This window comes from Copidosoma floridanum, unplaced genomic scaffold (assembly GCF_036245765.1).
Source record: "Copidosoma floridanum isolate Cflo_tuat_1 unplaced genomic scaffold, Cflo_Japanese_pri ptg000009l, whole genome shotgun sequence".
In the NCBI taxonomy this organism is placed as follows: Eukaryota; Metazoa; Arthropoda; class Insecta; order Hymenoptera; family Encyrtidae; genus Copidosoma; species Copidosoma floridanum.
Window position 1 is genome coordinate 5,293,437 of NW_028321886.1, and position 22,488 is coordinate 5,315,924.

The 22,488-nt window shown below is 46.1% G+C and overlaps 2 protein-coding genes across 4 annotated transcripts in view; both read right to left on the reverse strand.

Annotated features, from left to right (window-relative positions):
* The window catches only part of nAChRalpha4 (nicotinic acetylcholine receptor alpha4), a 72,581-nt gene that overhangs the window by 37,363 nt on the left and 12,730 nt on the right, over window positions 1-22,488 (reverse strand). For all 3 annotated transcript variants that reach the window (XM_014348286.3, XM_089589848.1, XM_089589847.1), the window contains exons 2-3: window positions 9,367-9,411; window positions 7,967-8,076 (exon numbers count right to left, since the gene is read on the reverse strand). In XM_014348286.3, the coding sequence (XP_014203772.2) occupies window positions 7,967-8,076; window positions 9,367-9,411 (155 nt within the window). The remainder of the gene's footprint in view (window positions 1-7,966; window positions 8,077-9,366; window positions 9,412-22,488) is intronic.
* LOC106636053 (uncharacterized) lies at window positions 214-2,037 on the reverse strand. Its single transcript, XM_014348287.2, has 3 exons — window positions 1,295-2,037; window positions 698-1,033; window positions 214-578 (listed from the first exon to the last, which is right to left on the reverse strand). The coding sequence occupies exons 1-3, from the start codon at window positions 1,634-1,636 to the stop codon at window positions 288-290; spliced, it is 969 nt and encodes a 322-aa protein (XP_014203773.2). The 5' UTR covers window positions 1,637-2,037; the 3' UTR covers window positions 214-287.

Sequence of the window (22,488 nt, forward strand, 5' to 3'; positions counted from 1 at the left end):
AGGTGGGGAGAAGCTTGACTCTCGGTGTCGTCGATTTTTCACTTTATTGATTTTTTTTTTTTTTTTTTCTTATGTATCCAATCGATGCGCGGACGATTCAAACGCGCCCCCTGACCTCCCTTACGCACCCCAGGATGAAAAGGATGCTCCGCAATGGATATCCGTATTCCTCTTGCGGGAGAACGTATGCATGGGTTTACACGTGACGCGAGCTTTTCACTTTGGTCACCAATGAGATATTTATTCAGTGCTCGGGTAATACACTGGCGCGGATCGTGTCGCGCAGTTCAGAAGGCCGTGAGATCGGCGTCGAGCGTCGGTGACGGGGATGAGAATTCTCGGCAGCTGTCGGCCGAGGGCTCCATCATCGTCAAGCTCGAAAAGTCACCCGCGTCGCTGAACGGATCGTCCGTCGTCCACAGCGTCTCCACGCCATCTCTCGCCAATCTGCAAAACCCGATGTACCCCGTAACGATTACTTTGTGGTGTTTTTCCCCCCAACTCTGTACAGCGAGGCTCTGCCGTTTCAACGTCGAGCTTAACGAGGGACCGGGAGTTTCGAGGCCTCGGGGAAAAGCCTGTGGTTCATCCATCGCACGTACACCCGTTTGATTTCGGATTTATTTATCTCGCTGTGAGTATATGCTCGCGATCGCGATGGTCTCGAACAAACTTTGGTCCGTCGTTATCTTAAAACTTGGTGGGGAAGGGCGTTCAAAGCCTCGAGTGCGCGTCTCTGTAGGTGCACTTGTCTAGGGCAAATAAGGTGCAACGTGAAAACGCACTTGTCGAGCTGAAGGCCCTTGCTCGGCTGGCCCGTCGCATCCCCGGCTTCGAGACTGAGGTACCTCGGCGAGTCGCGGCGGTGATAGCCAGTGGCCACGTCGTCCCTGCTCATCGGCAACGAGAACTGAGTGAACCGCGAGCGAATCCGGTTGAGGCTGGCGCAGCAGTCGGCCTCGAGCTCGCTGATCTTGCGCTTGTAGAAACCCGCCAGCTCGAGATGCACCTCCGGTCCTGTCGTCTCGGTGTCCTGCGCTCACACGCGAGCAAGTCAGGGAAAATCCCTTGGTCGACTTGGCTCACCTCTTACGAGGTGTTTTCGGTCGAGCTTGACAGACTCCCCCACACGGTTCCCTTGCGAGACGAGTTCAATGCAAGTGCACTATAGTATTACGTGTGTCCATAACCACCCCGAGCTTTTACGCCAAAAATAGTTGTTGAAATTAACCCATGGTGTCTACCAAGCTCGACATTTCTATGCGATGGAGCTCTAGTTTTTTTGATTGCTTACCTCGTACATGGTCTGGCTCGGCGGGTACGGCGGGCGGATGCTGGTGAAGCTCGGGGCTTCGGTGTCGTTATCACCTTTCGAAGCAAAGGAAAAACAGTTGCATTCAAGTTTCGCATTGGGATGCAGAATGACGAGTAATTGAAACGGCACTTTATCCAACCACTTGTTCATGTATGTCGACCCACCTCGGAAACAGTCGGTCCTTCGGATCGAGGTTTCGGGGCCCATCCGTTGTAGCTCGAGTTTTTCCTGGTGCAGCTCCGAGCGAAGGTCCTGCAGGGCCTGGCGCAACTCGGATATCCTTTGGGACATTTCGCGGGACGCGTCCTCGTTCCCGGGCATATTTTCAACGCACTCGCGGGGCCCTTTTTCCGATCCAGTTCAGGTTTTCACACGATCAATTGTACTCGAACGGATGGACGATTGTTCAGCGTGAAGTTGGTCCTCGTTTTGTCGGCACCGTGAAGTCTGCCTTTACAAAACTTTGGCAAAATCCTCGGTTTTTTGTTTTCACAATAATCATGCCCCCCCTCGCTGTATACGTTATCTCGAATGCCGAGCGGTGGACGTCGAAAATAAATGTCCCTCAAATGTAGCAGGCAGGGAGGGCATTTCGCCCTGAAGCTCGGTTTATTTTTTATTACGTGCTCTACTTGGGAAAAGACGTCCAGAGACGACAAGGGAAAAAGAAAAAAAAAACTCGAGGTATTTATAAAACCCGAGAGGGTAACCTCCAAGACCCTTTCCATCGCGCATCGGTAGTCCCTTGCCTCCTCGAGGAGCTTTTTTCGGAGCTCCTGTTTTAGCCCGTGCTCTGAAAATAAACGCCTTTGCAAATAATTCATGGACACGAGAAAAATTTCCTCGACTCTCGCATACTTTTGGAGAAATCCCCCGGTAGAGTAGCCCCATACTGGCGAGCTTGCAGGGACAATGGAGAGATGAAAAGCTCGCACCGTCTTGTCTCTGTTTATATGTAACCGGTGGCTTGCGGATGTGCGTGTTTTCTGCACTTTTATAATCAATCGCAAGCTCAGAGGAGCTTAATGGAGCAGCTCTTCCTCATCGTCGGTTGGCCGTTTTCTTCTTCCGCGTCCCATTATACTCGCGTTGCGAGGGAACGATGGATGCCCGAGTCGCGTTTTCTTTTGTTTTCCTACGGGCCGTTCGCCACTTTTCTTCCACCACTCCCCACCTCGTGCTCTCATTTTCACGATGTGGGAGGATTGACGAATAAAAAACGTGGAGGCTCGTGTTTTTTTCCCATACCTTCAGTTGAACGCGATGGAAGTACGTGGTATTATTTGCTTTGCTTGAGATTTCCAAAGATTCGCGAGTCAAGTAAGAACCCTCTCTTTCCTTTCCATCGAATTCTCGCGATAATTGTACAGTACGCTTTGTTGGCCCGAAGCAATTTCGCTCGCAAAAGTTTACACACGGGCATACAAATACGTGTATACTCGCGCAAATATCCCGAGATCCACATTAAACTCCTCCACGGTCCGCATAACCTTGTGGAGCATCTAATCTTTGGTAAATCTATATATAGGAGTTGGGGGGGGGGAGTGATGACCCATCATTGGCATCGAGCTTTCTCGACCGTGTCTTGTGTGTACTTACACACACGAGTACGTGCGGGACACACGGCGCAGTGACACGAGAGTGCAGCGATCACGTGCCGATGCTCCAATTAAATTGACCCAAGAGGGAGAGAGAGAGAGAGAGCAAGTGCAGGCGATCAACTCCTCGGAGAATAGTAGCGCATATATGTGCGTGTGTGTGTTGTGTTTGATGCAGCCTGCTCGTGTTGTATCTTGTGTGCAATGCGTGGCTGTGCCGGTGTGTTATGCGATTGGCTCGAGATATATATGTACACATGTATGAATCCTACTACCTATGCAGTAAAACCGATGCGAGGACTTTGCCAAGTTCCACCTTTAAAATGAAGGTACGTCCTTTACGTGCCCTTGTTCAAAAATGTTGCTCATCATTCGTCGTCCATTTGGATTTTCTCCCAGCCAGAAGGTAGGCAAATTTACGCTCTGCCGTCAAACGCCGGTTGCACTCGCGCGCGTCCACGTAACGTGTTTACTTCCTCGCACCGTAATTGTCGTAGTAACGAATCGAGGATACAAGAAGGCACGGGCTACAGGGTAACACACGTATGGTTTTGGTATATACCTACACGTACATATATACATCTCAGCCAGTGGTGCAAGTTGTAGAATTTGGTAGGTGCAAGCTCGTGTATTAACGAGGAAGCAATGGGACGAGGGAAGGGGTGGGTTATTATCGCGTGGTCAACGAGAGGAGGCCAGCTGTTTGCTTCAACGTAGGACTGATGGTCCCTACAAGCAGATGTTGCGTCTACAATTTACATCTGCCTACATGTTACATCGTACACTACCCATGTGCTGTATCCCATCTGTTAATGTATGCATCGCAAAATATGATATGTAAATCTCTAACAGATGCACAAAAGTGTGCAGTACATTTTTCGATCGGTCCTGCCCTCCTGATGTATACTAAGCTTCGACTCTCGAAAAAGTGCGATCGACAGGGAGAAGCCAGGGGAGTTTGGGGGTCTGCTCGCGCAAATCTCGACTATACATTTGGGTGACAAACACAAAGCTTTTCGCAGACGCGGCTGTTTCCGTCGGAATCAAGTGTCGCGAGAGATCAACAGAGCTTTCACTTATATAGGGTACAGCTTAACTGAACTCCCCCCGGCTCGTCGGTGCTGCTGTTGCTGACTCAACCCCTCTGTTTCCGTCTCATCCTCGACTCTTCCCCTGTCTTTGGCTCGCATAATTTGGCGCTAGCCACCCAAGCGATACAATTATTTTTATACGTATTTATGTGTATATATACCTCAATAACGGTCAGACTGTGACTTCTTCGAACTACTTAGCCTTGTGACAATGGGTTGTTTTTTTTTTTTTTTTTCTCTTCAACATAAAAAAGCCAGCGGTACCTCACTTGGCTACTGTACAACGACGCGTATGAATAATTCATGTCAGTCCGAGTCACGAAGGAGCAGAGATGAGACGGACCAAACGGTTTTCACCTCCACTGTCTTCTTTGCCTCGCTCTTTTTCTCGGTAAGTGGCGTTATTCGAAAAATGTGCCGGTGCTTGCTGTACACCTACGCGTGTCCTATACGTCAAAATAGCTCAACGGGGATACGGCCGGCATACTCCCGAAAATAGCCTCGACTCGGCGCGCACCGTGATAATAACGACAACAACGGCAGGTATAGGTATAGAAGTTCAACCTCGCGAGCCAAGGAGGGACGACCCAATTTCAACCACGTGCCGAGAGGCGGTGGCAGCCAGTGTATGCGGCCCTACCACCCAATCGAGCTGCTGAATTATCGCCGCGCGTCCTTCTTTTCCCTTGTATAATAATTCCCAACTACCTGAGGTGTACAAATTTATATATACATATAGCGTGCCGAGAGCGACTACTTTGGCACCCCTTCCCTCGCCCTGATAGTTGGCAAAGATAGCAGCTCGGAGCTTGCAGCTGAATTTCAATGGCTTTTGTGTGCAGCCTCGCGGGTTTCTCGAGGACCAAGTTACGGCTTCGATAAATCGGAGACTTTGGGCCCCTTTCGACCGAGCAGCTCTACAATTACTCTACATAGTCTTGTAAAACAGGAAAAGTACAAAACGTGGACGCAAAAGCCAAAAACCGTGTGCCAATGGGCACCCATAGAGAAGTTGAATGCAGCAGACGCGCGAGATTCCAGCAGCTCCTATCCCGCGGGAATCGGCAGAAAACTTACTCTCCGCGTATAGGCACGGCCGAGCGGTGGCATAAAAAGGAGAAAGAAAGCCTCGAGAAAATATGGAAGCCCGGGTGCCGCGAGAAATGGATAAAAGCCCACTGTTCCCCTTCGGCCTTTGGTGCCCCGATACAAAAGGGAGCGAGCTCGCGGCGTTGAAAACCGAGGGAAACATCCGCCAGTGTATATTTACACACGGTGTGGGGCAAAAGACGCGTGTAAACACAAGAGCCGTCGCCGCATCGGTTCTCTTTGTGTGTGTCGGAATACTCCCCGTGTTTTTCACCGATCGACGTCGGGGTGACTCTGACCAAAGAGCCCGTGGCTCCGTGCAGCTGATTTTTTCTTTTTTTTTTTTTTTTTTTCTTTTTGGGGGTGTGTCTGACACGAGAGATACTACGGTCGAGTGCTTCTTGTTATTTCGCGCATCTTTCCTCGGGACGACAATAGCCCGTAAGGTTGTTTTCCTTCCACTTTCGCAGGGCCTAACTCCATTGGCCCCTATAAATATTCGCTCCGCGAGTACTCGATTGTCAGTCGCCGTCGTCCCCGTCGCGAGGAATCGACGATCGGAGTCTGTTTTGCAATTCAATTCGGGCTTGTTGACAAATATATGCACACCTACAGGGCTAATTAGGGCGAAAAGGGGAGGGAGGAAGAAAAACTCGTCGATCCAATTAATCCGGATTCAGCGAGCCCCAGTTTTATGTATACGTATGTACCTAAGTTGCACATCAAGTGAAGTGCTCGTTGTGCAGCCCATCAGCGTTTTCGGTAAATGGGAGGCTCAAGAGAAGAAGATCGTTGATCGCGTTGCACGTCGGATAGCGCGGATTTCGAGAGGTGTGGGTACACGTGTACTCTCACTTCCCAATTAACCGTTGAATATAAAATGGAAGGAAAAAAAAAAGAAATATAAAACAACAACAGAGTAATCACATTGGCCAGAGAGGGAGAGAGTAACATCGGAAACAAGGGTATGTACCCCAGTTGACACGGTAACCGTACAGTGCGGTCGGGGCAGTGGAAACATCATACGCTGTAACAAAAAAGGGGAACAGCCGATGTTGACAATTGGCTCGTTGTTGTCCGTCAATTGGACGATCGGACCCCCCTCTGTTAGCTCGAGACTCGAAAAATTTGTTTGCTCTTTGGGGGTTGGCACTATACATGGCGTCCTACACGCGTCCCTCCACCCGATGAACTCGCTGCGTACGTATTAAATATACGCCTACACTTTGCTCAGCTTGGGCCATTTGACCGCTCGCGTATACCATGTATATATTTTATAATTTGCAATTTAAATTTTTCGGCGTTGCAATCCAACGATCATCGATAAAAAGTGTGGCCACATTTTACAACGAATTTCAATACTTTAGCGGGGCTTTTGTGTTTTCTTTCCTACACTTTACTGTAAATAATATATTTACGTTTCAGCTTATCAAGCACCCACGAGAACAAAAATCGGCCGGAACATCGAAGAACGTATCTCGCCTCGCAATTACGATCCCGCCGCAGCGCCCGTATTTTTTTTTTTTTCCTCTCATGCGATATATACACGTAGATGGTGACAATTGGGACACTCATACACGTGTGCGTACGTATATGTTATATGTATATAGTACTCCGCGTCGACCCTCCGTATCATGGGGTTGGTATACGCGGAGGTCGATTCACGCAAACGTATACACATATATACATGTATCACGGAGGTGACAAACAATAATGTTACGCAACACACACGCGTGGCGATGGTTATGTTTATGTGCTGGCTGGATTTTGGCGTGTAAACAACACATCAAATGATTGAAGAAGGTCAAGTGTGGGTAACCTATGTCTAAGGTTTTCTCCCGCAAAAGAGACTTACCGTGTAACGTGTCAAAGCGGGTGGAGGTGGACGGGAGATGGAAAAAAAAAAAAAAAAAAGAACATGATCGCCCGGAGATTCGTCGTAGTAAATCCGTAATGTCATACAGGGACGACGAACGAAATACATGTACACACATAATAATATTATATAGTTAACACATGCATGCAGCAAAACACCCACACACATATATATTTCTCGGTCAGTCACGCACATTCTGTGCATGATATTATATATGCGTAGAGTGCGCTCGTAACGTTAAATCACACAAAAGCGCCTTGACTCATCATCATACGGAAAATATATGTGTTGCATCATACAGAGCGTGAGTGACTGTCGGCGTGTTTTTTTTTTTTTTTTTCTTCTTGTTCTCACTCTTTTCTCTAGTGTCATACGATACATGGGGGTGTACAGCACGTGGAGTATCCTTGCCGCATATATATACACGCGTGTGTGAGGATGTGCGTTCATACTTACGTAACGAGACGGAACGATTGGACCCTCGCCCCAATCTCTCTCCCTCCCTCTCCGGCTTTACTTTCGAAAAGTGTATGACAATTCAATTCCGTAGGTAACGGTGGGAGAGAGCGAGAGCCAAGACTGGGGAGTCGAATCGCTCGAGTTTCCTCAGGCATCATGCAATGCCTCTACGTAAGTACGTCACCGTTGGAACACAACACACATTATACAGATATTATGATGTGTATGAGTGGTAATGATATTAAACATAAAACTTTCGTAGTGGCTGTAAGATGCGAGATTGAGGGCTTATTGAATGGGGGGTCGCATCTCGCGAGCACAATTTTTTTTAGGTAATACGGGGTCGGAGGTTTTCCTACCAGAGAAGGGGGATGGGGTGGTGGTAGTTGTTGCGTGGTCGTGTCGAGGGGGTGTGGTATGTCGGGGAGTTGCCTTTTTTTTCATCTGCTTTCGGCTGAAGGGCAGCTGCAGGGCCAGCTCATCGAAGTCAGTGAGTAAAAGAGACAGATAGAGAGAAAGTATGCGCGGGAAAACTTACTTATTGTAGAGGACTATGTCGGGTCGCCATATGTGATCCGAGGGCACGTGCAGCATGTGCACGCCCCCGTACTCCTTTGGCTCCCAGCGCAGCTTGTAATCGTACCACGACTGAAACAAGAATTTTTTGTGTTTAAAGGCTTGGGGTTGTAGGGATTGTTGCGTTAATTATGTATATGCATATTGGGTAGTAGGTTTATTTCATCGAAGCGAGTGTTTCGTACTAGACGACCAAATTTAATTTCGAGCAAGGCATCGGTGATAAAATCCCATGTGTCGCTACTGTCGAGGACCCAATTGCCGCACGCGAAAGTAATTTTCTACGTGAAAACGAAAAAGGAAAAAAAAAACGGGAGAAGAGTCGTCTAGTATGAAATGTAGCGCGTGTGTTAGTTGGCGCGTGTATTTTGCATGTAGGCCACAGTGGAAAGAAAGGGAGAAAAGGAAAGGCAGATCGGGACGCGTGGGGCGTTTTAAAATGACTCCACGAGCAAAAAAACGAGGCGAAGCTCTGGGCCGTGAAATGTTGGCATCCGCTACTTTTACGGCTCGAGACATTGCCGCTCCTCCTCATCTCGACCTGATTTTCTTTACCTTCCAAATTTGCCGATTTACGCAAGTACTACACCTCGTTTCGTTTGCTATACACCCGGGCAGCGTCGCTTCAATTTACACACGCAACTTACATCGCATAATATGAATTTACGCGTGGCTGCACAATGGTACGGGCAGCTTCATAGTCCCGCTGTGGACCAACCGTTTGACGTGTGCTTGAGGCTTTTGCGGATGATGAAGAGAAAAATTATTTGACGAGCGATTATTTAACGAAAAAAAAATGTAGAAATCAAATCAATGTTCCCAATTGGTGGTACCATCGATTTACCTACTTTTTGTTGCTAGCAATGAAACTCGTGTCTTTACTTTCTTTGTTCCGTTTACCGTTGCAACGAGAGACGTTAAACTTATCTCATCGACGACAGCGAGAGAGTCGTTGCCAACCCGAAAAATCAAGGTGAGATAGATGCGTTTTACGCGACGAAATCGCACCCAATCGCTGTCAAGTGCCACGGGTGCTTTGAAAAACTAACGAGCTCACGCGTGATGCATAGAAAGACGAAGCTATAATGTTAATCGGCACCCGATGACGGTTGCCTTGCGTTACAGCCTTGTCGAGGCTCCTCTCGCGTGTAATTCGACACCCCGCGGGTAATGAACATCTACGCGCCGTCGTCCTTTTGCTTTCAAACGAGCTTGCATCGGTGCAACTTGCCCTCCCTCTTTTTTTTGTGCGCGACCTGCGTATCTCCTCCCACTTTTTTTTTCTTCACGAGTGCGCGTTTGCATACCAAGGGAAAACAAGCGGGTACTTTGGACGGAGCTCGGGCGATCGCCGGTACTCACCTGCTCGACCCACAGATTCGTCGTCATTATCTGATTTTTCAGGTTCTGCAACAGATAAAGACACAACAATTGACTGAAAGTGTTTCATTGTTCATCCATTCTCATATTATGTATACATTATTATTAACGACAACTTGACTATACATTTTCTACTTCTCGACGCGAGTTATTCGGCCAGGCGAAATTTTGACGTCTAATTACCAAGAGCTAATACATATATATAGGTACATCGGGAACGCACAAAAGAGCAAGGGTAAATTAGTGTCACCCCGTCGTTTGGGAGAAACCGAGCCCCTTTAGCCGATCGGACTGACGTTTCGTGGCGAGCAAAAGGGGCTGCTACGATAATTTGAGAAAGAGCTGCTATCATATCCCGCGCGTCGCAAACAATGGGGCTTGCGAATTTTGAGTGCGAGGCTCCATCCTTTGTTCTTATATTTTCGAGGATGTTGGGAAAACGCAAAGAGAGTTTTAATTGGGTTGGTGCCGTGATGGTTTCACTTTTCAATCTCATCATCCACGAGGTTGATGGGAAACACTCGGTTTTATTTATTTATTTATTTTTTTCAATTTTCCAGAGGTAACTTTTTCAGGTTCGTTTACTCACGAATCGACGAGTACGATATAATACTGATGCCTTCCACGAAAGGAAAAAAGTATAGAAAGTACAATAAATCTTGTACGCTACTCGTCGCGTGTATATATACTATACCAAACAGAGAAAACGGTAGGTATAATGTTTCGATCGAATGAAAAAAACTGCACATCCCTTTTCCCCCCATCACCTGATACCATTAGAGAAAACTGTTCTTGTGCAACGACACAGCCACTCGGTAACGTACACCCAAATCTCTCATATAAGTACCTCGCTGTAATCCACGTACACACAATAAAATTACCATCCGCCGCACTCACCCCCTTCCGCATACATATACCTTACGGTAACAAGTTTTTTTATTCCATCGTAGATGTATATGATGTGTACGGTACACGCATGGATGAGCTAATGTTGCAATTTAACCGGTGCACCGGCTGCTTTACAATTGCAAATTTTTCCAAGCCCCTGCATTTACAATCTCCTCGCGGAGCCGTACAGACACGTATCCGGGGCTGCATCGAAGAAAAAAAAAAGAAAAAAAAAGAGGGTGAAAGAGGAGAAAAGCCAATGACGAGGGCATGGAGGGTAGACACTCGACCTCTTTACCGTTTCGTTAGTACACCCAGGGCTCCTCTCTACTCCGAAGCTTCCGTAAACGGATTCGCGTACACTCGAGCGCATCCGGGGAAGATGATGCAAGAAGCCGAGGATTATTTTTCGCCCCCGATCGTCTTTGTGGCCTATGGTGTCACCAAAGCGATGCGCAAGTCAATCACGAGACGTCGAATAGCTGTATGTAGGATGTCCCATTATACCCAATCGATTCGCCCGAACGGTGCCTTGGTCCCGATGTACGAAAAGGGAGCCCCTCGCGAGTCCCACTTGGGGGGCGAGGGGGGGAGAAAAAGCTCCCAAACAGCCGAAACAGAGCTCCACCCGCGTTTGAGATTTCGAGGGTGCCGAAGCCATAGTGCTGGTTATATATGTTATATGCACAGCGGGAGAGTTATACACGCGCGAACGCAACGGGAGGGCACCGAGTGACGGTGCAGCGCGACCTACTTTCCTCCCTCCGCGAAGCCAGCGTACGAGCACACGTTGTACCTATACGTGAAAAAAACACTAGAGGCGGGGGGAAGCGGCCCCATCTTCTTTTCGCGAAAACAAGGAGATGGAGGGACGGAGGCGAGGAGCCAAAGAGAAACGGAGGAAAGCGTCGATTCGGGGAGTCGCGCCTTATCTGCCAACCGGTCCGGAAACTGATGCCCATGAATAATGCACTCGAGGGAGAGACGGTGCTCTGTATATTATAACGCGCTCTGCGAGCGAACTCGCTGGCTTTGCGCGCGCGTGCATCCCCGAGACGTTCCGGGGGGGGGGGGACTGCAACCATACACATACATACTGCCGCCACCACCCGGGAACAGCCCAATATTTTATTTTATTTTATGCTCCTACGAGTGCAAACTTATATTGTCTGAGTTATAGCGCGGGGGTGGGTGTCGTATAATCCATGCGTGAACATTACGTGCGAAGATAATAACGTGGTGAAGCGCAGCGAGGATGTTGTGCAGGAATTGAAACTTTTCTACCAATTAGAACGTTATACTTGGGTTTATAGGAGCGAGAGTTACTATACATCATCGGGGGAATTGATGAAGCGTGTACGTGTGTACATTGTATATGGCACCAGTGGCAAATAGAGGGTACGTAACTAGCATTCTTCGGAATCCAATTAGATTTTTTTTCCCCCTCCCGATATTAATTTCAGGGAAAAAGCCAATAATACCAAGGGCCTTCCCCATCGTTTCGAGCAGTCGTCCAAAGCTCGTTGATCGAATACCATCTGCTTGGCACCTCCTCTCTGGGGTATCTTTTTCGAGCCTTCGTGGGTACATACCTATCTGTACAGACGTGTGTGAGAGAGTACGTCGTTCCGATGGCGCGGGTCATATATTATTAGCGAAGAACGACGTCCCTGCTGATCTCACGAGGGAGGGATTGAAAAGGAATAAAAAAAAAGAAAAACTCCAAAGGCATCGCAAGGAATCTACATCACTAGAAATTGAGTTGGTCGAAACTCGAAAACAGAGTATACTTGGGGCACACGAGCATTCCGCGCAACTTGCCGATCGGCTCAAATGAACTTTCACCGAGGTCGGATGCACTTCCGCGGTGATGCGTCGTACATACAGGCACGAGCTGATTTCGGGACACCAGACGGCTCTGTATCGACTCTCGAGTGCGAGGGAGGATAGAAGCTCCTCCTCCACCCACGTGCAACCGCGCCGTGTTACCTGCAAGTGGGTTATCGCAATAATTACACTGCCTGCCCTCCACCACCCTCCCTCCAAACTACTCCCCCTCTCGCTGATTAATTGGGACGCCCTGATGGTGGCGTGAGCTTGGAAGTCGAGACGAGAAGGAGGCCGTTTTTCTTCTTCTTCTTCTTCTCCCTTCGCTTGGGTCGCGCATGTGTTTGCAGGGAGGAGAAAAAGACCGGCCTGGTTTCGAGATCAAAGAGCCCAAAAGCTCTAGACTTTGACTTCGGTTGACGGGGGCCTCTCAGCCATCGAGGGCTCTTCTCAGCCGATCGCTCGAGGGCCGCAATTATTATCTTTGCTCGGCACAGTAGAAACATCCGGGTTTGGTCAGACGGTTACAAAAACGATGCTTGCGTCTACGTGCGAGAGAAAAAAAACTTTAGTACCGTCACGTTGGCTGTTGCGTAAAAAAATTTTCTAACAATTGATCGTCCGTGTAAGAGAAAATAAAATAAGCTGTTGGTTGTCCCATTGGTTTCAACGTAATCCAATGATAAATCAAACTTGCATGAGATTACAGAGGGTCTCTCGAAGATCTCGGCGGAGACTTTGCAAAGTTTCCTCGTCTCATCCCCACCAACCTTGAGATCTTTGCGAGACCCAGTGTATGAGCAAAGAGGGATTTGGTTTGATTGCTAACCACAAGTGCAATATGGCTAATATTCGCGAGTGCCATTATTTTCCAAAGTAACACCTATGGGCTTTGCGTCGGAGGACCAATTTATCGATGGGATTAAGAACATTGATAGTTGACACTCGAAGGAGTCACAAGGACAAGCTTATAGAGCATCTTTGGCGTAGTTTTCGAGCAATTGTTTTTTGTTTTGCTCCTTCCATCAGCGCTTCAGAGAATTAACAGACTCACTGTAATGCGGATCACGAAAGTTTTCACTCGATTAGCCCGAAAAAAGTAATACAGAGAAAGAATACAGAGAGTTCACGGGAAAGAAAAAAACAAACAACACATCGAGAGTCATTGCTTTCGTCCACCACGTGAAATCCATCTCCTTCACCGAATCCATGTGACCCTGCAGTACGTGCGCATTGATCAGCTAAAACGATTCACCCTCGAAGGTGCCATAGTCTACTCGTCTTTACGAAAATAAAAATCTATTCTTCTAGATTGGGATTAAAAACTACTTAGGCTAGTTGGCACATAGCTCTGATTCTCGCTTTTAAGAGCTGTACGTTTATACGGGTGAGACTTTAATTGGCACCGTCGGTTCATATGTTATGTATACACGCAGAGACAGCAATGCACTCGTTTATCGTCGTTTCGTTTATAAATATAGCGTTGACAAAAAAAAAAGACGTATGTACATTTCTTTTCATTGCGCGTATGTGCTTAATTAGCGTGACAAGTCATTTAATCATTCTGCGCGATGTAAAGCTGCAATGACAACCCCAATGCGAAAAAGGCACTTTTTTTGTGCCAAGTGTCAACGTCAAACGTTTTAGCCCATGACTGTGCAGTGCAGCTTATTAATCATAAAAATTAAAATGCCGCTACGCCCATTGCTCTTGGTCTATAAAGTGGAGTTGTTGCAATAGCAATTAAAATTTTATCGAAATCGCGAAAGTGATAGTCTATTACGGTCACGATTGTGGATATTCAAGTGCGAACCATAGCGTTTTTACAATTTGGTCTTACAAGTTGAATAGAGAACAAAAAAGCACCAATTTTTTTTTTTTTTCAGTCATCAGTGCCGGCTTGTCAAGTGAACTGACTCGGCACGATTTGAGCCCGACGGCCTCCGGCAGCTAAATTCTCTCCTCGCTCCGTCCTCTCTATTATTCGGGTGTTCCAGTGCTCTCTTCAAACAAACGATTGCTCCCCCATTTCGAATGATTGCTCCTACTCTGTACTTTTTTTTTTTTTTTTTTTTTTTTCTTTCTTTCATCTTAGCGTCGTTAACGACAGTATGGGAGTAATTCTTGCTTCGATGGTTGCTCTTCGCGCTCTCTCGCCTTCTTCCAAAACAATAAAGTATACCGTTGAGCATAGCGGCGCAAAGCAAGCATCAAAGGGCACACGAGCTCTGTGGCTTTTCAACTCTGCAAGTGCGGGTCTCCGGGAGTCGGGGGTACACAGGCTTTGCGCGAGAAAAGTCAAAACAAGCACCAGAGAGGCGAAAGTGTTAGCTACGCGGTGGAGCCCATTACAGCGCAAATTAAGAGAAATGCAAATATCCCGGCCGACATTTGCATGTGGTGCGCTGGTTTTTAGAAATGCGCGAGAAAAAAAGTTCCCCAACGATGCAATTGCGTTAGTTGCACCTTGACAGCCGTGTAAATTGAATTGCTGGATTAAAGGTTTCGGCAGCCAGTTGTAATTGTGAATTTCTTTGTTGTCCTGTCAGTGGCGCTTGGATTGAAGTTTCGCGGGAAAAGCTTTTTTAAGAGCAGAGAAATTGGTCATTGATCCTCGGATGGACGCAGAATCGAGTGACTGGAGATGAAAAATTCAATGGAGCTGATGCACTAGTGGGTTTACCTCGACATTTTGGACTAAAAAGCCATAAAGTGCCGTACATCCTATCAAAGGGACTCGAATATGTTACCAAGGGAGCTCGGGGCACCTCCGTTTCTTTTTGCGCGTACACAGGATTTCTCGTTTATTTGGTAATTATTCGCTTTGACGTTTACCCCGAGTAGTTTGTATGGTTACAGCCGAGCGTGTTTGTACAAAAGAACCGCAAGAGAATCCTCAGGGACTTGGTGCTCGTGCACAGCTTCGTTTCTGTGTGGGTGTACTTGGATTTTCAGCCAAAGTGTTTCGAGCCACTCGGAGATTGACGAGTTTGATGTTTTTGCGACTTTGACTCTAATCAGCGTTGATTCCACCGAGCCGTACCAGCTGACCAAATATATTACGTGCCTATATACATAAGGGTCGTTTTTACGGGTTTTTTAAAGTTTTTTTTCCTGGTAAACTTCAACTTAATTATGTATCAATAAAATTTTGCAAAGTGATCGTCAAGTTGCATTTTATGCAAAAACACAGCTTACGTCTTGTGTATGGATAAGCCCTACAGGCATGAGAGCTCCGTGCAATCATAAAGTACGTATAAAAAAGTACGGTATCCCGTGTAATTACGTAGATATAGACACACATTGTGGAAAATCAGGTCCGGACTATTCAGGTGTCGGCCGGTGCTGGTGTAGTCGTCGGACGTATCAATGTGATTATGCATACACGCGGGCGCGCTTATCCACCACTGAACAAATATTGTGAGCGCCAATCTTCTCTCGTTCCATGTATAGGTATAATATCATGTGAGCTATTAATAAGCTGATTCTTGTTGTTGGTGTGCAGGTGGTGTGATTTAATGAAGAATTTTTTTTTTTTTTTTACAATTGTTTCTCCTTCTATTTTCTTCAAAAAAAAAAAAAAAAAAAAAAGAAGGGGTTATCGCTCTTGAAACCTAAACTTCCATCCCATGAGAAAAGCCTCTTTAATTTTCATGCACCCCTTGGAAAAAGGTACTTTGGTTGATAGTTACTATAGTAGCGTGAAACTGAGCAAAGAGAAAGAAGGAACCAAAAGACGTCGTCGGGCTAAGGTTGACAACAGCCCTCTTCCGCCGCCACGGCGTCCCGGGCGTGTGAGCTACCAGCACATCGCAAAATGTAGGTCGTCGTCGTCTGAGGGAGCGCTGCGTCTTAACGGGGCAAAGGCAAAAGCCAAAAAGTGCCGGTAAAAAGTCGGGATTAGCTCGATGCACGTGCGCGCCCGAAAGCCAAACAACAACCGTTCCACTTTGCTCGGGTCGTTGGCACGATAGTTATAGCCGCGTCTCTCCCAACTCGATTCCCTTCGTTTCTCTCGTGGGCTTGTTTTCTTTTCTCTTTTGCCGCCTCGGCTCCTAGAGCTCTGGCTGTCAACGAGAGGGGACGTGCAACTCTATCGGGACGCTGGAGGATTAGCAGAGCCGGGGACTCCCCGAGCTCGAGGGAACAGTGTACCGATAAATTAAAAAAAAAAAAAATTAAAAAAAAACTAGACAAGAAGAGTTATGTGCACTGGTAACTTTAGCACAAGGACGACGTCGATCTATCTGGGAATTGGAGTCCGTGATCCCAAGTCTACCCCCAATAACCAAAGTTAAACCACATTAGTTGGGGTGTAGCCCCGCGGTTATTATCACCTAGTGTCCAAAATAATGGGAGGAGTTGGGTCTAGGATGGATATTCAGGCTTGGCACGGAGACATGTATATAACACGTGCGGCTTAGTTCACCAAACTGGGATAAGAGGGGCGAAGGCTCGGCTGTCTCCCTTCCTTCCTCTTGGCTTTGATCAAGCGACGACGCCTCCAACCAGCTCCCTTCGTTCCTTACGCGTCTACGTGTCCGCTTATCCGCGCAAGACTAGAGACGATCATTCGAGATTAGGAGGTGGATGGTATACGTCCCGTGATTGTTTTTAAGGGTATACGTATGTACGTAATTTTAACGTCATGATGCCCCGGCAATTCTCGGGAGAAATTAAAATCGAAACGCCCCTTGGAAGGGGAAGCAGCTTGTCCTCGTATTTAGAGATGGCTCCTTCGTTTTGTCGCAGAGTTACATTTAAAACCCGCGTTTGTGTATAAGTAGGGCTGGTTTTTCCAGTGAAACAACCCAAATTGGACTTTGACTCGGGGATGATGGGCAAAAAAAGTGGACGGCCACTATGCCAAGCCGCAAATATCTCCCAGACCCCTAATGCCCGGCAACCTCGAGGATTAACATTTCCAACGGCAACGCGAAGAGGGAGAGGGACAGTCGTCTGTTTATTCTTCCGGCCGTGGTCTCGTTTTTCACCCGAGCCACTTAGCAGCGCCCGTCCCTGCATAATCGTCATCCCGGAGCAACATCGGAAGCCGAGGAGGGGGCGGGAAGCAGGCGCCGCTTTGACGTGCCCCGCTAACGAAATTCGTCGTCCGACGCGTTGTGTCGGTTACTTATGCTCTCTTTCTCTCGAGCATATTGGACTCCAGCCAAATCTTGGTGCTCTTATTATTCGTCGCCCCCCCCCCTCACGTGGTACGGAGATTGCGCGTTTTTTTCCAGATGCCGGGAGCTAGAATGGAAAAGTTACGGGTATACGTTGGGTTTTTTTTCTTCTTCTTCGTGCAGTTGTAGGTACATATATCTAGGTCTGTGGGTGGGTGTATGAACTAAAAACGTTAGGAGAAATATGATTTTTTATGATTTAAAAAAAAAAGAAGAAAAGAAGGATAAACAAGTGTGCACTGTCAGATACAAAGTTTGGTGGAATATTTTGTGTAGAAAAAAAAAACAGTTGAACTTTCCGCGAAAAGTACTCGTGAAATTGCAGTAGGTGTACAACATCGACTCATCGGTTTACGAGCTGAATTAAGTTTATTAGTCAATTCAGTGACTGATTTGGCAAGATTCCCAAAGTTTGGCTGCTCGACAACTGCCTCCCTGTGCATTTCAACTCGTCAAAAAAAAAAAAAAAAATCCAGCGTGAGCATTACCAAGTCGAATTGATTCGAATTAATTCATCAAAGACGCGACTCGCTCGTTGCTTTCTTCGCTAATCAAGCACGGCCACGTTCGGTACATACAGTCGGAGGAGCTCCAAAAGCAGATGCTCGCTTCCAAAGATCCATCGATCGAGAAACTAACGATGCGTTGAGACCAAAGATCCTTAAATACTCTCGTCTCGACTCGGGTCCTTCTCTCGAGAGCCGCCGTGATCCTACGATCATCTGGCGCGTATATACGTGTGCCTCATAGTTTCGCTGATGGGCAATAAGAGCTCCCACGAGGAATGATGGCGGCCCTAGGGGGATTTGCATCCGATGCCACGCCGCGTTGGAAAGGATTTTCGGTGTCGCGTTTCGGTGCTACTCTACGTGGATCTTAGGGGCAATATGGATCCGCCGGGGTGGTTTCGGAAATGGAGGGTGTTACGTGGATGTGGAATTTTCATCCGATCTCGAAGGAGCAATTACTTTCTTCATTTCGCAAAGTGTAAAACTTGACATTTTTTTCTATTAATTTACTATTGTTTGGTGCACTAGGTGCTGTTCTGTATTGTTAAAACAAAAACTTCAAGATGAAAAATGACAAAAAACAAAAAAAAACAAAATCTAGAAAATCCATTAAGTAAATTTCTCTATCAGGGCTCGTGAGTAACTCCAAAGCGCGAGGGAAAATTCATTCGAGGAAGCTAATGATCAAATTGCCCGGGGGGTGGGTGGGAGTATAGCTGTACAGTAAATGAAGCACCAAACTACCTCTATGCAGCTCGCTGCCTACTGTTGTCGGGGGAGAGTTGGAAAAGTTTACCCTCGCAGTTTTGCCACCACCCCCGTACGTAACAGTCAAGCGAATTCACTCTGCATGTTAATTGACTTGGTGCAGCTTAGTGGCGAAAAAGCTTCGGGCTTTTAATTTCCTCTTTTCTCCTATGTTACTTTTATTAGCTGCTCAGCTGTTGATGATACATCCATCGATAGAAGCGATTACCTGCCAATGTCACGAGATGACGATTTTTTTTTTTATCCAACGGATTAGCGTGTCTTGTTTCTGCAGAGCCAGATACGCGTTAAACAATCACTGGTTTTGTATAATATAGTATCTAGTATACACGTAATTACGTGGCTCGAGAATATGTGGTATTGCAAAAATGCTTCAACAACCAGCAGCTGTGCTGAAACGGTGATTCATAATTCCGTAATTTCAATCCTGGTGTAATGAAGTGACGTTTGATCCACTTTTTTTTCGCAGATTGGGCGAGTTGAAACAGACATTTTTTTTTGTGTGAGCATATAGTGTTTTATAACAGAAATTGAAGGAAAAAACGTGAAAGTTTTTAATACGGGAGAATATAGTTTGTGGGTAATGAAAGAGAGAAAGTTGGTATTCTACACCCTGTATGGATTTGAGCATCACTTTGGAATAAATTCTGGGTCTCGGTTAAAAATTAAAAGTGCATTTTTTAAAAAGTTTTCCGAGATCTCGAGATGCAAAAACATTTGATTCCCTGGAAAGCAACAAAATCCCCCCCCCCCCAAAAAAAAAAAAAAAAAAAAACAGACAGAGAGCAACAGACGATCCCGTGTTGGGAAGAAAAATTAGTATAAGCATCGCAACATGGTACGTCACCCGAGAAAAGAAGATTGAAATACTAATCATTGCAAGAGACTAAAAGCACAACGGGCCCAACCAAGCGGGCTCCTTCTTCATTAAGCAGATACGCCCCACAAAAAAAAAAAAAAAAAAAAAAAACTTGACAGGAGACATCTCAGAATGCAACGCGTATACATTAACAAGGGTAAAAAAAAAGTCGTGTCGGCCGTCAGGCGGCTAATAATGCCACGGATATCACTCGAGGTACCGTAAATCATGGCTGTCTGGAGTGAGCGTGCGACCAACAGAGGCTCCGCACTGTGCACCATTAACGGAGCGTTCTGGACAATGCTGACGGTAGACACCTGCAGAGAATGTACCGTATGTGCACAGTATTCACCGTCCCGTGTTACATCCAGCTATTATACATACCACCACTTGGGTGAGCTATTATGCTCGCCCGTAAGTATACGTACAGCCTCGGCACCGATTCATTTAGCCGGCATCCAGCTATAACGTGCACGCGTTGCCCCAACATTAACATACTTACGCGCTGACGGGTGCTGTAAGCGCCTGTCTGTATTGTACGGCTCTTTGGATGACATGAACAGGTTTAACCCTTTGATGGTGCATTCTTCAGGATGAATGAGCAGTTTGCAAAGAAAAAGTTGTTGCATTGGTCCAACTATGTAATTTCTTGCATTTTTACGCCGCATTTAAGATCAATATGTAAAAATATCAACGTATGGTCAGACATTCGAATAAAAGCGTCTGAGTCAGGTTCAAGATCAATACATAGAATATATTATTAACGTGTGGTCAAACATTTGAAAAAAAGTAAAATCTGCTTCACATGAGCCCTGTTCAAGATCAACAAGTAGAAATACAAGCGTATGGTCAGACATTCGGATGAAAAATAAAATCTACATCACTGAGCGGTGATCCAGATCAATAGGTATGGTCAGGCATATGGAAAAAAGCAAAGTCTGCATCACATAAACTACGTTCAAGATTAATACGTAGAAATATCAACGTATAGTCAGACATTCGAGTGAATAGTAAAATCTGATGTACCACGTTTAAGATCAATAAGCGAAAATATTAATGTATGGTCAGTCATTCGAATAAAAGCATTAGATAAGCCACATTTAATATCAAGAAGTAGAAATATCAACGTGTGGTCAGACATTCACATGCCTTAAAGATGAAGTAAAATCTTCATTACCAAGCGGTGTTCAAGATAAATAGGTAGAAATATAAATGTATTAGCAGACATTCGGATATTTCGGATGAATAGCAAAGTCTGCATCATATGAGCTACGTATAAGACCAATACGTAGAAATATCAATGTTTGGTCAGACATTCGAATAAAAGCGTCACGTGAGTCAGGTTCAAGATCAATACGTAGAATACATTAACGTGTGATCAGACATTTGAAAAAAAGTAAAATCTGTATCACATAACCCACGTTCACAAAGTCAATAAGTAGAAATATCAATGTATGGTCAGTCATTCGAACAAAAGCATCATATGAGGCATGTTCAAGATCAGTAAGTAGAAATATCAATGTATGGTCAGACATTTGGAAAAAGTAAGATCTGCATCACTGAGCTTTAAGGGCGTTTAATAATTTGTTATTACTCAGGTCCACTCCCTGTCATGTGATACACACTCGTAAAACCGAAACTTATACCTATTCATTGACACACGTGTGATCTGTTGAAATGAATTTTTCTATCGTCAATTACCTCCGCGTGAACAATGATGACATGCATAGTATCCCTCGATAAATCAGTTGTGGCTGTGCACCGATTCGACACAATTCATAAGTGCAAAAGCAGTTTGACCCTTCGACACATCGAATCATCTCATCGCCATCGTTATCCGGCATTGAATAAACAAAGAGCCCGGAGTGTCGAGGGTCCTCTGATTTGGGGCACTTTTGGTGCAATAGATTCGACTCGCCGAGCCCAGAAAGCGATCCAAATGATTCATGTGCTTGCCTATGAAAGATTGATCGCCCCTCCACCCGCTCATTGTTCTTTGCCACGAAACTCCTTTCTTTCTTCTTTTCCTTACCCCTTTTTTCGATAAAATTCTGGGGGAACTCGCACGAACGATTCTTTCTTTCTTTTTATTTTTTTTTAGTAGGGAGAAAATCACTTTCCATCGGATATTTTTTTACACTTTCGTGTGGTCACACGGGACAGTGTTTCCTGCACGTGCACGTGGATTTCTAAAATACCACGGTACGCTGGTTATGTTTTTCCCACAAATAATCCATCTCATTGTTTTGTGACTCTGCGGAAACAAGCTAGCTGCTAATTTGACAGATGATCCTTGTACATTTTAAAAACACTACGAGAAAATAAGCATACATAATAAATGTACGAAAATGGATGATGGATCTTACTTGTTCAACAGAAGGAGAATTACTCCTATATGTCATGCATCTCTCGTCCCCCCCACCCGACATCTGGTCCGTAAAAACTAAAAAGTTGGGGAGAGCGAAAAAAAGGGCAGAAGGTCATTTTCTAGTTTCCAGAGCGCTCGGAGACAGTTTTTTTTTCCCCAACGAGACTCACTTGGTATTCAAGACACGGGGGAGCCTCGACCGCGCACGTAAGACGCGGAACTTTCGCGAGAACTGCGTCCAAAGGTATACAGTTTGAGTATACGTTACACGCTCGTTCTTATCAGCGTCCAATTCTAATCTACCGTATGCGATGATACACATTTCACTGCGGGACGTGATGGCGATCGGTATCGGTCCTGTGACCAGGGCAGATGGGCGTTTCTGTATACATAGAGCATCGCGAGACACGGTTAAAAGCCCCGAGAGCATCGGCAAAAGTCAAATACTCCACAGCTGCATGGAGGGGTTGATTAAAAGTGACGTCATTATATTTGCGAATCAAAAGTCAATGATACTCTCCGGGGACGCCATGTGGAGACCATCGAAAACTCATCTCCGTAACAACGAGTAAATGTACATTTATGTTGGCCGATCGATAATTGACAAGCGCGCGAGTCATGCAAAAAAAACCACTCGCGTGATTTTGTACGGATCTCCACTCGTTGATCTGAATCTCGGGTAAGTTGCAAACCTGGGCA

What these genes read in the sequence shown, in the direction of transcription:
- LOC106636053 (XM_014348287.2), bottom strand. Translation starts at nt 1,636, where the DNA reads ATGCCCGGGAACGAGGACGCGTCCCGCGAAATGTCCCAAAGGATATCC. An exon ending in CGAGCCAGACCATGTACGAG is followed by an intron (nt 1,034 to 1,294) that starts GTAAGCAATCAA and finishes GTGTGAGCGCAG; the next exon opens with GACACCGAGACGACAGGACC. An exon ending in TGAACGCCCTTCCCCACCAA is followed by an intron (nt 579 to 697) that starts GTTTTAAGATAA and finishes GATGAACCACAG; the next exon opens with GCTTTTCCCCGAGGCCTCGA.